Source organism: Pseudophryne corroboree, chromosome 1 (assembly GCF_028390025.1).
Source record: "Pseudophryne corroboree isolate aPseCor3 chromosome 1, aPseCor3.hap2, whole genome shotgun sequence".
NCBI classification, from domain to species: domain Eukaryota; kingdom Metazoa; phylum Chordata; class Amphibia; order Anura; family Myobatrachidae; genus Pseudophryne; species Pseudophryne corroboree.
In genome coordinates this window covers 1,136,224,136-1,136,239,831 of record NC_086444.1, presented here as the reverse complement: position 1 = coordinate 1,136,239,831, position 15,696 = coordinate 1,136,224,136, and the positions used below count along the sequence as shown (strand labels likewise).

At 41.5% G+C, this 15,696-nt stretch overlaps 1 protein-coding gene across 1 annotated transcript in view; it reads right to left on the bottom strand.

Annotated features, from left to right (window-relative positions):
- The window catches only part of SORCS2 (sortilin related VPS10 domain containing receptor 2), a 1,363,792-nt gene extending 1,348,422 nt beyond the window's left edge, over positions 1 to 15,370 (bottom strand). The window contains exon 1 of the mRNA XM_063923915.1: positions 15,005 to 15,370. Within this exon, the coding sequence (XP_063779985.1) occupies positions 15,005 to 15,298 (294 nt within the window). The 5' untranslated portion in view covers positions 15,299 to 15,370. The remainder of the gene's footprint in view (positions 1 to 15,004) is intronic.
- Positions 15,371 to 15,696: the final 326 nt, after the last annotated feature.

Genomic DNA, 15,696 nt, shown 5'->3' with positions numbered 1-15,696 from the left:
AATGCCTGCATTGTTAGATCAACCTGCCAGACCCAGCATTAGAAAATGATGGCACAAAACAAGCCACCAGCGAAACTGCAACAAAACATATGTAGAAAAGGCCGTCCAAGCAACCGGTTTGCTCTAAAGACAGTTACAGTATGACATCACATATTATGACCTATTCTTAATTGGCAGCTTAAAAATAACTTGGGAGAAGATTGTTATGTCTGGTAAGCAAGTCCGACCTTTACATCATAGAGTATTACCATTCGTGGTGTAATGTGCTTTTATGTAACAGAAGCCCAGGCTGACAAACACTGTCTCTGGCAATACTTACACAACTTGACATCAATATTTATATCGAGTGCAAACCTCCTAATTGTTCTCTTGCAATCTTTTTTTAATAGAAGTATTTCTTTTGGCCCTTAGATCACGTGCTATCATCTAGGATACCTCTATCATCTTCCAAAAGAATAAGAGAAGCATAATAACTGAACGCCAAAAAGAACATTTAACAAGAAGCACCTTTGCATTATGTATCCAAAGCGTTGGCGCATAATATTTATGACCCAGCCTTTAGAAGTCTCCATGGATATATTTCACAGCCATAAATTTACAAATGCCCTTTATTGAAGTGCAGGAGAATTCTCGAGAAAATGCAGAGTGAGTATTTTCCTCTCTGTCATTATTTGCATTCAATCTGTCAAGTCAATTTTCTCCCGTGTGTTCAGTACTGATGTCAGCATTCTGCATACATGTTGAAACTATTACAGACAAGTGCTTTTATACCGAGTAACAGGATTATGCCTAGGTTCCCTTTCTGGTCGTACACACGGCTCCTGCTACTTTTCTGCAAGATCGTACTGCTCTAGAACTGCGATTACAGCTGTAAGGGAATATAATGAAGTGGAAAAGAAGACGCATATAGCAATCATACAATACATTGTACTCTTCTTCACCCATGGTAGACTGCATTACTTTTTGATTGACAATGAAAGGTCACCATAATCCCATCACATTTAAATGTGCTTCAGGCTTTGTTTTACACTCTCTGTACGGCCCAAGGTCAACAAACCCCAGGCCGCAGCTAGCCACAGCTCTGTACCGTATGCACATAATGGGCAGGATGTAATGCACTGCGAGACGGCCGGAACTCTGAGATTCCGGCTGAACTCGTATGTTTTTTTTTAAACCGCAAACAACATCGTTTTGCCTTGTAAATAATTGCCGCTTTAAAAAAACATACAAGCTTGGCTGGAATCTCAGAGCTCCGGCCGTCTCGTGCTGCATTACCTTCCGGCCCAATGGGCCTGACTAAGCCGGAGACTTTCTCAGAAACAGATGTGTCGTGAGATTTTCTGCTGACAATAAGTCTGCTGTAGCAAGTAGTTCCGTCCAAGTTGCATGTCGAGCGGATGTAGCTTTACCTGAACTGGGTGTTTCCTGGTGGGAAGTGGGTGGTGCCTATCTACAACGTACGGCAGAGCTGCAACTCTTGTGAGTGACATGAGCATGTAGCCCGTCTTCCATGCCCATCTCAGGCATTCGCTGCAGCAGGGAGACCTGTTTCAGATGGATATTTTGCACTCAGCATGATGGCTGTGGATGGGAAAAAAAGTGGGCGGAGCCGCTCAAACGTATGCAGGCACACAGATATTCATATAGATGGGCCGATACTGACAATAGCACAAACTAGTAATTAGGCTGCTGGATCCAGAAGTAGATGCGTCTTACTCTGAATCAGGTCTTATATATAAATGGAGCTCATATTGTACTTATTGAGCCTATCATTTATGTCCTATCATACTTGCCGTCATTTATCCTCTTCAGGAGAAGACCAGGAGATGCAGATGAGCACTCGGGGGTGGGGCCAGGCTCTTCACGTCAACACAGGCCCCGCCCTTCCCTACTGAATGGTTCTCTGATTTATCTCTCCATCCTGATCACTACACTAGTAAGTGGGTGGGAAGCAGGGGACCCACCCACTCTTCCGGGAGAATAGGTAAGTAGGTGCAATATATACTGTATATTTTACATTAATAATATATAAATATAAGCAATGATGTACCCCTGATTGGGCAAATGTGGCTATTCCTAAAAGCCATATATGACTACCTAGCTGATTTATAATGAAATATTGGTTCAGTACATAGGATAACTGAATCCACAGCATGCAGGCGATGGCTGCTCATCAAATTCATGATTTAATTCTTTAAACAAGGTTTTTCTTCAATGTAAAGGTCATTGCTTGCCAATAATTTTAGCACTGTAATAAAATAAAGAGGAAATAAGATAGCTAAGATGACAATCAGAGAGAAACCGGGGCAGCCATGTTTGTTAGTGAGAATGCTGTTCAGCCCGAGAACACCTGCTGGTTGGCCGCCTGCCGCACAGCTCCTCCCACCATAAAAAGCTACAGAATGCTCACAAACTCCTCACGCGAGCCATATACAAATATACAAAGAACCTAAATAAATCTCAAAGTTCAGGCCTTGAAACCAGCCATTACTTTTTTTTTAAACCAGTATAAAATCCTATTAAATTGACAGACATTGTTTAATAGTGTAAGTTTTGACACTTTATTACCCCTCTGTCCTTCCCTAAATGCAGCATCGTACCAAAGCCATGGAACAAATAGTATATAATAGACTTCATCCTATAATAAATAATAATATATTGCCATCTTGCAGGCAGGACTCTACATCATGAGAAACAGAAACAATGTTTGCTTAATGAACTGAAGTTTTGTTTCTGATTGCTCGTAGTGCTTCTTTGCTCTTTGATATAATGTACAGTATATGCTTTAGTATGGAACGTACACAGCTAATACCAACATAGCCAGATTAAGGGGAGGGCTCATGGGACACTGTACCCCGGGCCCCCCCTGTTACATTCCCCCCCCTCCCTTCCCCTGCTGGGGCACACTAACATCAATAGCTCTCCCTCTCATGCAGCAGAAGAAAGCCTTTGTTCCACTGCAAGAAAACTTTATAAAATAGTTGTCTCTCAATTATGTGGAGCTATAAACAGTACCCTGGCATTATGAATCCATTAGTTAAATCTAATATACACAATTGGTTTAAATTAATATGCACAATCTAATATACACCCCCTCACCTGTTCATTCCTAAAGTGGGGATGAGCAGGATGACAAGTGGGGGTGGTGCTGACAAGATGTGGAGGGCCGGAATAGTCTTAAGTGCTCACAGATTTTTCGTCATGGGAAAAGGACTATTTTATTGAATAAACTTTCCCTGCGCCACGGGGATTATTGGCGGCAATTAGTCACGGGGTAAAAACCACGGCTAACTGAATACCCCCCATAGACTAGAAATAAAAATGTTGGTGTTTTTGTTTTACTTCTAAAGTGCTATATCACTACAAATCAATATCTCAAAAGGTAAATGATCCAAGTTTTCCAAAGAACAGAGAGATTTATGAATGTTGGTACTCTCTCTCTCTCTCTCTCCACTTTATCTCTCTCCAAACTTTCATGGCTCTCCGCCACCGTTTCCAATATGTCCACAAATGACTCCAATGCCTGTAGCATCTCCATCAAGGCAGATCCTTATAACGATGCCGCAGAACGTTTCTCCCGCACTCATGCCATGCATTGCTCAGCGTAATTGTGCTGTGCCGCTCTATTCACCCTTTTGCAGCTCCTCAAGGAAAGTCCTGCTCTGCAAACAGGAGTGCAATGTGGAAACCCATATGGTTGTATTTGTGGTATTTCGGTGTCTTTCATCTGTGCGTTGGATTGTGCTGATCTCCTAGCAATGTCGCCATGATTATTGTTCTCATTGTGACATGTGGAATGAATTCAACCTTTTCTTCAAATGTACCAAATGATTTTGATCCAGTGCAGATAAGGCCTTTGAAATATTTTGGCAAAATATATGTGGCACATGCAATGGATTGTACTGATTAGGTGTTTCCGCCTTACACAAACATGTGCTAAAGTACTTATGCAAAGTTTGAAGGAAACACAATTAATTCAGGCTTTCTAACACCAATTCATGTGCTATTGTGTTTAATACAGGCAATCAGAACTGTCCATCTCATAGGGCCCAAGACAGACAAAACACATCGCTGCCTTCCTATTGGTGGTGCCAACCTCACGTGACAACCCTGCAGGCTCTGGATGGCATGCAATCCTTTTTCTAATAGAATATGGACAACACCAGTATGTGGGGAGCAGAATCCAACAGTCAGTCCACTTACCAGGGGAAACTGTAGGGATGAAACATAATACAATATATCTTATGTTGTACTGTTTTCCGTGACAACTGTAGTGGGCATAGTGACACGATTTATATAATCACTACCCCAAACCCTGTCTCAACTTGTCACAAATTGCGCTTTATGCCACAGGGTCGGGTCAATATGACGCATTTCGCAGAGAATCAAGTCAGCACATGTAAATTACCACTGGTCATAAATGAGAACCCATAATTCACACCCCAATTCAATGGATGCATCACCGACCTCCAGAAATTCAATTGAGCCACCTTTCCTGCTGTTGTCACTGTTTATGCTGTTTATCTTTCTTTAAGCAGATTCTTATTATTGCATTCTACCATAGCGTATTATACATTTCTTCTTCATGATTTGTCTATTATGTTTTATGATGTTTATTGTAAATTAAAAATAACCAATATTTTTTTTGTTTTCGTTGACTTGAACTGTGTATACACCAGACTAAACTGAATTTCTAATGTCATTGTCAGAATATACAGTATATTTCTCAGCTTTCCGTTCTCGTCTTGAAAACCTACTATTTTGCATAACATTCTTACTATGGCAAGACATGTTACCATCTTCATATGCTGACTGTATTGCCAACAACACCACACCACGACGTTGTTTTGAAGAAAAAAACGTATTTGTGTAAAATGCATGTGAACATCCAGCCTGTGGCAGGGTTTTACCGTGCTGCCACCTTTTGCTGCTCGGGAACAAGAGCTAAATGACAACCACTGACATGCTATGGGATCTTTCATGCTTGGGTTTAATGCAATAATCCAAGTCTGTCTTGCCCTTGAGTCCACCCTAGTCTAGCTCTGGATATGGCTGACAAACAGAAATGTATAACATATTTGCTGCCCGTTCTATGTAAAGGTGTCACAGCACATCAGTACCCAATTATGGGGCAGATTTATTAAGCCTGGCGAAGTGATAAAGTGGAAGGTGATAACGCACAAGCCAATCAGCTCCTGTCATTTTTCAAACCCAGCCTGTAACATGGAAGTTAGGAGCTGATTGGCTGGTCCGTTATCACCTTCCACTTTATCACTTCGTACCTATGATTTTACGCATAACTGATGCACACCTGTAGTAAGCCTGGCACATATACTTCTAGTGCAGTGCTGGCTGTACATAACCGATTTTACCTGCATCTTTTACAGAATTTTTTTCATGCAGATACATCCAAATTCAGCATCAGCTCCAACGTTATTCATTTGTTTCTCTATCTATCTATCTATCTATCTATCTATCTATCTATCTATCTATCTATCTATCTATATATTATATTTTTTACTTTTTTTGTTTACATTCTTTCACTAACACAGTCTGTTTGTAATAATGTATAGAACACATGCAGATGATCTGTCCAGACACAAACCCTTGAAGCACCATGCTACGTTCATCGTGGAGTGGTTACTACTTAACTGCTGCCAGAAGTCTCAGATCTACAACTAATTATATGAAGTTGAGGTTATCCCCAATTTTACAGGTTCTCAAGACCGTCCCTGTTTTTGCTATTGAAGACCTTTAACCCTGAATGTTTATTTTCCCAGAATTGAGACTCTAGATTAGCATTAGCAGCAGGGGCAAGAGGCACCTGTTTAATTGCATTCAGTACCCAAAGAAAAGCAAGAGATGACCTTTATAGAGTGGGAAAATGTCACCGCACAGGGAAACCCCACAACACGAGCACTAGACAAAGGAAGGAGCGGCAGCCACACATGATTGGCAGGAATTGCGGTAATCGGTGATCTGCATCAACTTGATTTGAATACTTGGGAAATTACATTATTGAAGATACAGTCGTTTCTGTCCGACGAAGCACAAATAGCCTGCTGGGACTAATGATTTGTTCATAATCATACAGACCTACTATTGAGTAGAGCAGCTGACAATCACCATCCGCCTTCCAAACATTTATTCCACCAGGGAGACCACCTTTAACACAAGGGAGATAACTGGTAGCTTCTATTAGGGCTTCGGAGAGCAGCAGAACATTTCTGATTAAATTCTAAAAAGGCTAATTCTGATTGGCCGTGCCAGGCTGCTTAATACCTCATGTCAATGCAATTGTCTACCGATTATTCGTCTTCATGCCGAAGGCGTCGCCTGCTGTATTTCCATCTGCAGGAATCATCATCACTATCGAGATTTAAATCACCTCATGCGAGGTGTAAAAGATCCATCAGAGGAAGAAAGATGGTAGTCTTCATACACTCCCTCAACACTCCCACTCGAAGTTGATGGATAAAGCGGTCCATCAATGAACGGATTTAACCATCCGCTCCTTCAAAATCCATCATCGTGCGATTGTATGGTACGGACCACTTTCTTTGGCGCATGTGGAGTGTGCACTGGACACACGATCAAGGGGCTGATGTATCAAGCAGTCAAAACAGTGGTGAAGTGGATCGGTGGAGAAGTCGCCCATACCAATCAATCAATCAATCAATCAATCAATCACTAGCTACATTATTTTATAGAGCATACTTGATAAATACTACCTAGAAGTTATGGTTGCTATTGGCAACTCTCCACTGCTCCATTTCTTCACTCTTTTAACTGCTTGATATATCAACCCCTTAGAGGGGGAATTCATGTATCACAGCACATGCCCATTTTAAATCACTATCCCATAAAAATTGGGACTTTTTTTTTTTTTACATGGTACATTTGCTCAATTGTATTACATGCCATTTAAAATTATGGTTGTGTATATAACAGTAATGACGTTACTATTCAAATTTATTTCTATACCGATGTGTCCCCACACATCCTTGCCCTAAAATGCGGCATGGTGTGGTGTTCCCGCGATGAGAATGCATTGCGGGTATACGCACCACCACTCCACCTTTCATATGCTAATATTCGCAGGTGCGTGCAGCTACCACCATCAAGCACAGTGTCTTACCGCCCAACTGTCCCGATTTTTGCGGGCAGTCACTTTTTTCGGGACTATCCCGCTGTCCCACCTGCAGTGTCCCGCGGTGGGGGCAGTTGGGAGGCCGTCTGTCACTCACTGCTCTGCTGTAGAGCAGCGGTGAATAGACGCTGTGCGCGTGCGCACACAGCATCACGTGCGAACGCCACACTGTGCCAGATGCAAAGGGACACATCTGTAGCTACAACATGGTTTGTAATATACTGTACAAACTGCTATTAAGCGATACATGCCATGCCCTGTAAGTGATTGCCCCTTTCAAAAAACATCCAAGATCAGCCGGCATCCTTCACCTCCGACGATCTTGGACGCCATTACATCCCACCGACTCAACTGTATCAAAATAAGCCCCTTCCCCTTATCAGAGGAAACCAGATCTGCCCCCAAAACAACTACCCTTTGGCAAAACCTCACCCCCTTCCACGTAATCACTAACCCCAGGGCTATGAACTGGAACTGTCCCACTGAAACCGGGATAATTGGCAGGAATAGTGAATGGTATAGATGATTTGCCAATGGAAGCTCTTCAATATTAATTATATGGCGTGTACTTGTTTATTGACATTAATAGCAAAGGTCTGTTTTTATTACATTACATTATATGCAGAAGACACAACATATAAAAAAATATTTACATTATCTAATATTTAGGACCTGTTAATGACATAAATGCAAGTGATCCATTTGAAAGCGCACAAATACAGAAAAAAAGCAAAAATCATACATTTTTAATAAGGTTGGTATTCAATATCACACAGATAAAATATAAATAAAACACATGACTTACAATAGACCTGTCTTTAGAGTCTAAGTAGGCAGACGCTGCGTCAAATAATCTGGCACCAGTAACAGTCCAGTCCCAGTTATAAATCCAGGTCTACAAAGGGGTTGGGTATGGCTTACCGGCGACTGGGATACCAGCGGTCAGCATCCCGACACCGGGATCCTGGTCGCGGGGAAGGGTGGTGGTGGTGGGGGGGTTTGAGTGCAACGAAGCTGCATATGCCACGCTGCGGGCTCGCCACATATTCTATTCCCACTCTATGGGTATCGTGGACACCCACGAGTGGGAATAGTCCCCTACAAAGTGCAGGAGGTTATAGCAATATAATTGTATTCATTTGCTGCTCTACATCTTAAATTGTTATTTTTTTACATCTTGTGATAGTCTCCATTTATTTGTTGGGATAATACTTGGCTTAGACTGCTGAGAATAACGAAAAGACCAAAATATAGCTAAACATTACCCCATTCCCTCTCACAAGCACAATGCAATGCTCCGAATCCCAGCTATTTCTCACATTACCCAGGGATAGCAGACATTGTCAGGATAGAGAAGACAAGAAACCCGGCTAAGCTTAGGGAAAAGCTGGCAAACATCAGAAATGATCAACATGAATTATCCCTAGCATTGTGACATGGATAATATCAACATGGCCTGTATGAGGATGACATTAGTCATACATCAGGCATTATCCATAACATATAATAGAGACAGATGGATAGTCACTAGAGATGTGCTGTGTGGGTGTAAAGGATAATACAGAAATAATTGCTTGATACACTTACACAAAGTGTCTTAATGCAGCAGAGAGCTGTTATAGGGTCATGGAGCTGGCTTCCCTTATCACTGCTCCTGACCTACTTACTGCTGAGCAGACAGGAAACCGTCTCCCAGATGCAGCTTCACGGGTACACTCAGTGATAGAATGTTACCAAACAACGCCAAGTATACATACTGTACCTGATGCTACAATTACTCCTAGATTTAAGGGTTCTATTCAGGAAGCAGTGATAACCCCGTCATCTGGCTGCTGGAGAAAGGTGTTTCTAACGCTTCCTCCTATTTAACATGATTGATACTGTAGAGAAATCATAGATTTCGCTTGTGGCTCTCTGTTAGCTAGTTTCCGCATCCCCATAGCCTGCTGTAAGGACTACGGTGTAAGTTCAATTTATCAAGCACCGGGGCAACTAAGCTTTCTGCCAATAGTTAGAACCATCTGCAGATGGTTCTACCTATGCCCTTCAAATGGGGATCTGTGAAGTCTGAGGCTTTGCTAGATAACCTCTGGGTCAAGCGTCAATGCGCAATTTGCGGGATGCAGATTGCTTTCTGTGCAATATGCAGCAATAAAGAGAGCAAGCGCTGAACCACTAATGATAAATATAAACCCCATAGTGCACAAGCTGTTGAGGGCAAAGATGTCTATGTACCTTAACTTGTTCTAATTTCTCAAACGGGAATAATTTGAGATATATTTAAAAAAAATTCCATCACGTATGGTGTTTGTGGCCATTTTCTTCAATGAACAAACTCATGTAGCTATTTACCATAATAATATACTGTGTGATGACATAATAAATCATCTACTCCACAAAGTGTAGAACAAGCTGAGGTGGACCTGTCAGACACCAACAGTGACAGCATAGATACACAAGCAGTGGCAAACGCAGGATTTCTAGAGGGGGGTGGGGGTGGGGGGGGGTTCCAAATGCCCCCACTCTGCGGAACATGGAATACAGTATTAATATTTAACACTATAGATGGTCTTTAGTATAGGCTGTATCAAACATATTTAAATAATATTAGTAAGGTAAGTGGTCAGGAAAAGGTTAAACATACTATAATAAATAAATACACAAACATAATAGAACCAGGAGAGACAGAACTGCACTTTCTAAGCACACATTCTCCCACCTCCTGGTAGGGCTCCTGTCTCTTCTTCTAGTAGCTACTGCCTGGTCCAGTACACTGATTGAGGACTCAGAACCACACACACAACAAACTTAGTAGAAGAATCTGCTACCACTGGGCGTGTGCAGCAGCTCTGCTCTGTCCCTTACACTGCATGATGTGGCGGCAGCCCTAGTAATCGTATAAAATGCCACTGCTATTGTTGTCATAGTTTGAGCCACTTGCCAAGAGTAGGGAGAGTTTCCGGGCAACTGGAACCCCGCCCCTGTTTGCCTATGACGAGGCTGAATATTGTATAACCAGCAACCATCAGCAGAGAGATGACTAAAACAAGCAGTATTCATGACTAGGGCTAGTTACAGATAGGGTGAGCTATAAGATAACTTAAAAAATAAATGGATCTCATTGCAGCATAGTGGTTCCATCCACTGAGTGCAGTGCTTATTTTAGGGTGGTGAGAAGGGTCGGACTTGGTGGTGGTGTGCAGCCGTCTTACTATTTGTCTCATTCTGATTCGAACTGCAGCAAGTGGACGGCTTATCAGTGAAGTTGGTCGGTAGTCACCCACCTGGCAAATATTCCGTACATCCTGCAATGGATTTCAAAATAACTTTCTGGGATCATATAATATTTTTGGGAATTTACATATCTGAATTCATATTACTACCTCTTATTTTTTACATCTCTATAATTAATTGGGCAGAAATCTCACAAGGTATGCATGGTCAAAAACACTGCCAATCCTGGTCAACGATCTAGTAGATGTCAGGAAGGTAAACGCTATCAGGCTATGGTGGTAATCATCCATGAATGGCTGTATTTTCCGCCATCAGGCCGAGAGACTGAATGGAACCATGGGTGGGCACCTTAAGAGGACACATTTTCATGCAAAGGGGGAGATTTATCAAAGCTTGCAGTGAGGTAAAGTGAAGTGAGATAAAGTAGTAAACAATCAGCTCTTGTCATTTTACAGGCTGTGTTTGAATAATGACAGTTAGGAGCTGATTGGTTGGTACTTTGGGACCTATGTACTAAGCCTTGGAGAGAGATAAATTGGTAGAAGATAAAGTACCAGCCAACTAGCTCCTGTCATTTTTCAAAAACAGCCTGTAACATGGCAGGTAGGAGCTGATTGGCTGGTACTTTAGCTCCGTTCACTTTATCTCTCTCCAAGAGACAAATAAAACTTAGAGGTCTATTTACTAAGCCTTGGATGGAGATAAAGTCGCTGAAGATAAAGTACCAGCCAATCGGCTCCCAACTGTCATTTTTCATACCCAGCGTGTAACATGACAGTTAGGAGCCGATTGGCTGGTACTTTATCTCCATCCAAGGCTTAGTAAATAGACCCCATAGACCCTTTAATCTCTCTTCAAGCTTTGATAAATCTCCCCCATAGGCTGTAAGCTTCTGTCTCTGACTTCTTAGTACCAATGGATGAAGGGATTGTGGCCCTTGAGAGCATATTAGTTCGTAAACATCCATTTATGTGAACACACCCATGGAAGACATGGCAGGCTGGCCTAAGTGCTACCAAAGTTGCATGAATTTAATAAATAAATAAATTACTACAGATTGTAAGCTTGCGAGCAGGACCTTCCTACCTCTATGACTGTCTGTTATTACCCAGTTTGTCTTATCACTGTTGTTTTCAATTGTAAAGCGCAACGGAATTTGCTGTGATATATATATATATATATATATATATATATATATGGAACAGGGATTAATATTGCGCCACTTGTGATATAGACAGATATGTTATAAGAGTGATATTGGCAATCTGAAATGACACTCCCCTGTGTATCTGATGGGGCGTCAGCTGTGTCCTTCAAATAAGTACAGGGATGGTGATTCCCTGAATGAGATTTGTGAAAAAAAGGGGGGATGAAGGATATATAGCGACCAAGGTGTCAGTGTAATAAGTATATAGTTGCCAATTTTGTTAAATTAAAAGATATTTATTCACGTACAATTACAAATAAAAGAAACATCTAAAAAAATGGGACAATAATAAAAACACAACTGAACTAAAAGCACTTAAATGAATAGTATAAAACTACAATAAAAACAAGAATTTTTCCTTATCTTAGATGAGGTAGGTGAATGTCCCATTTTTTTAGATGTTTCTTTTATTTGTAATTGTACGTGAATAAATATCTTTTAATTTAACAAAATTGGCCACTATATACTTATTACACTGACACCTTGGTCGCTATATATCCTTCATCCCCCCTTTTTTTCATATATATATATATATATATATATATATATATATATATATATATAATAAACTGGTAATAAATAAAGCCAACGTGCTGATGAAGAGTTCTAGGATACCACCCAGTGACTGCCTGCAGAAAGTATATGGGAATAGGATAAAGTCAGTTTGTCACTGCCTTGCAGTCCAACTTCAGCAGTACAGCCTTTGTAATATAAAGAGCAACCATTAAATGAATCATTTGTTACTTATATTTGATATTCAAGTCCAGCTTGGCTTTACTTTTATGATATATATTGGATTGTCAGAAGCAATGATGTTATATATAACAATGAGAGTATATAGCATACTGCGATGACGTGTTTGGAGCCCTATTATGTTCTAGTCAAGGAAGAGGCAACCTGGGCCAGTGTTTCTTTCTACTTTTATTATAAAGCATTCGAGAAAAAAGCACAAAAGGTAAAATAACAACATCAAATAAACCCTGTGTAACAATCACTGGATCGGAGACAGGTTCCCATTCCCTAACAATACGAGCCCTGGTTTCTGGCCGCGATATCACACTGAAGTTGGGAGAGGAAAAAAAATCAATTTTCTAAAATTAGAATAGAGACATGTAATCTTGAAAGAATTGATCATGTGACTCCCTCAATCATTAGCGTTAGGTCAACTAAATTAATTGGCACTTTATTCTACATGAGCTCTGTAGGCCAACAAAAGCGTGACTAGTGTGGGATGTCAAATGGACTGAAACGTTTATTTAGCAGGAGTGCTGCTCTCTGCATAATGCTGCCTGACAGTCTTCTCTACACTCTGCTCTCTTCCAGCGGCCTCCTAGGTTTAACCCTTCCTAGGCACAAAGCATGGAGAGCATACAACTAGGAAGCCCCCACTGAAGTCATCTGCTCTGTTCCTCCACACTGGATAACATATATATATATAATACCTGCAGATGTTCCAAAGCCAGATGACACCAGTGTTAGTGGTGACTGTTCATCACACAGTGCCACTATATTGTGCAAAGACTGCGAGACGGCTCAGTCATGTGGATTAGTCATTGCCCTCGTGGAGCTTACAGACTAAAATTCCCAACCACACAAAAACACTAGGGTCCATTTCATCAGAAGCCAAACTACCAATACATTTCCATTCTGGATTTAGGAGGAAACATAAGGAACACAGGGGAACCCCACAAACACATGGAGAGAAGATACTTTGTGACACCTATGGAATTGGAAACCACTGTGAAAAATACTATCCAAAGTTTTGATTATTTATATATATATATATACTTGCAATTGTCGGATCGGCACTCTCCTAGCGATGGATATGTTGCTCAGGTGCCATCTGGAGGAATTAATGCAGGTAGCAAACTGTGTAACAAACAGCGGCACTCAGAGACTGACACAGCGTGAATAAAGTGCTGGTGCTTTTAATTCATGGCTGGTAACTCCAACGTTTCGGGGCACGCAAGCCCCTTTTTCAAGGTGAGCCAAATACAAAGTCATATATATATATTTATTTTTTATTTTTTTTGTTTTTTTATTATTATTATTATTTTCTGGAATATTTGCATGATCTGTAGATATTCTGAAAGTTAGAAATATTGCAATTGTAAAATGCATAACACACAGAATACTTAAAAAAAAAAAAAAAGCCAGTGTCCAACACTAAGTAGAGACAGACGCATATGTGCCTTTATCAACATACAAAAAAAGCAAAAAAATTGTATTTAAACAAAAGCAATTTAAAAGCATCACATTGTGTATCTCATGTGAGAGCTCCGCTAGTCTCTTTCAAGACATACAACTTTTCTGACATTATAACGCTGTTACACTCAGGCAGCCCAAATAGCCATATACAGTGTATCCCAAATGCAATTCTCCAGCATCCCCTGACGGTGAGTGGGTACTGCACTGTTCCAGGCTCATATATTCACTGACTTAATAGGATGAGGGCGGAAACCAGCGGTGAAGTTAAACAGCTTCTTCCCTCTTCTGATTCTGACACTTGATCAGTGGATACAAACAGTGCAGCAGCCACACAGCCAGGATTAATCCCTTCACACCAGCCACAGCCAACAGATTCTAATGGGTATTCTGGTCATCAATCATCTGCTAGCAGCATACATGACAGTACAGTATAGGTATACACATCATATGCATAACTTACAGGATAAACATTGCACACCCCAGCATTCACAGTATGAATAATAACAACAACAACAACAACAACAACAAAAATAACAGCGCATGATCTGAAAACAAATAGATCTAAACAACTTCTGTGTGTGTGTAAAAATAAATAAAATTATATAGATAGATAGATAGATAGATAGATAGATAGATAGATAGATAGATAGATAGATAGATAGATAGATAATGTTGTGTTTGTGCACACACATACAGTATATATATATATATATATATATATATATATATGCATACATACACAGTGTATACATACATATATATATATATATATATATATATATATAACACAGTGTGTGTACACATGTACACACACGTACACTTTTACACACACATACAAAGAGATGACCTAACCAAATAGCCCACAATTACAACCAGCCTTTGCCCTGGCAATGGGGTAGTATACATCACTCTTGACAGGTGTCAGGGCTGACTGATTGCCTGGCACTGCAGGTAGATAGATAGAGCTCAGATATAACAGTACAGCAAACAATGCACAAGTAATAGCAGAGCAGCCAACACAAGCAGAACTAGCTGCAAGTTGCAATGCTATGTAGGTGGCACACAGAGATGCCACTGGGCACCTAACTCTCTGACTGCCAGGGTACTGCCACCAGTGAGGGGTAGAGGAGCTGTGATGGCAGCCAGCCGGCAGGTGACAGGTGATTATTACCATGCACATATAATAATGTAAGAGGGGCACTCACGCTGCTGTTCTCCCCGGTCCAGTGCACCATCGCCTGGTTGTGGGATGCGTCCCCCTTCAGCACGAAAGAGGTGCTGACCAGTGAGATATGCTCCCTGCTGGAGGTGGCCCCCTCAGTGCCCATCATCCGCTGCTCCCCATGCCCATCCACTCCGCTGATAGCCTCCTGGAGCTCCCGTGCACTCCTGACCACCCAGCCTGTGCCCCCCTGCACCAGCAGCACCACCAGCAGGGATAGCTGGGCAAGGCAGAGGATGCCCCTGGGTGGAGGGAGAGGTGGCCCCCTCAGTGCCATGCTCTGCTCCTGGTGTGGCTGCTAGTGGCAGGCTGGGGATGCTAGATAGGGAGATACTAGCAGAGGGTGGGATTGCACACAAAGCCAGGTTTTTCCTCTTTGCATTGGATAGCAGCAGGGAGATTTCACTACTCAACCTGTCATTGCTAGGAGGGATGCGGGCGCCATCTGCTGGAATTGTTCTGAACTCCAGCTGACTAATTAGCTTCTAAAGAACAGCGATGAGCAACAGGTGGCCCTGGGGCCGCACGTGGCCCTCCATGCCTTTACCTGTGGCCCCCAGCTCCTTCCTGCTTTGTTGAGTTTTGTTTGTGATAGTTTGTTTAAAAGGCCTGCTGGTAAGTTGTTACAAACAGTGTCTCTCTTATTAATTTAATGTATTTAGGTTATTCATGAGA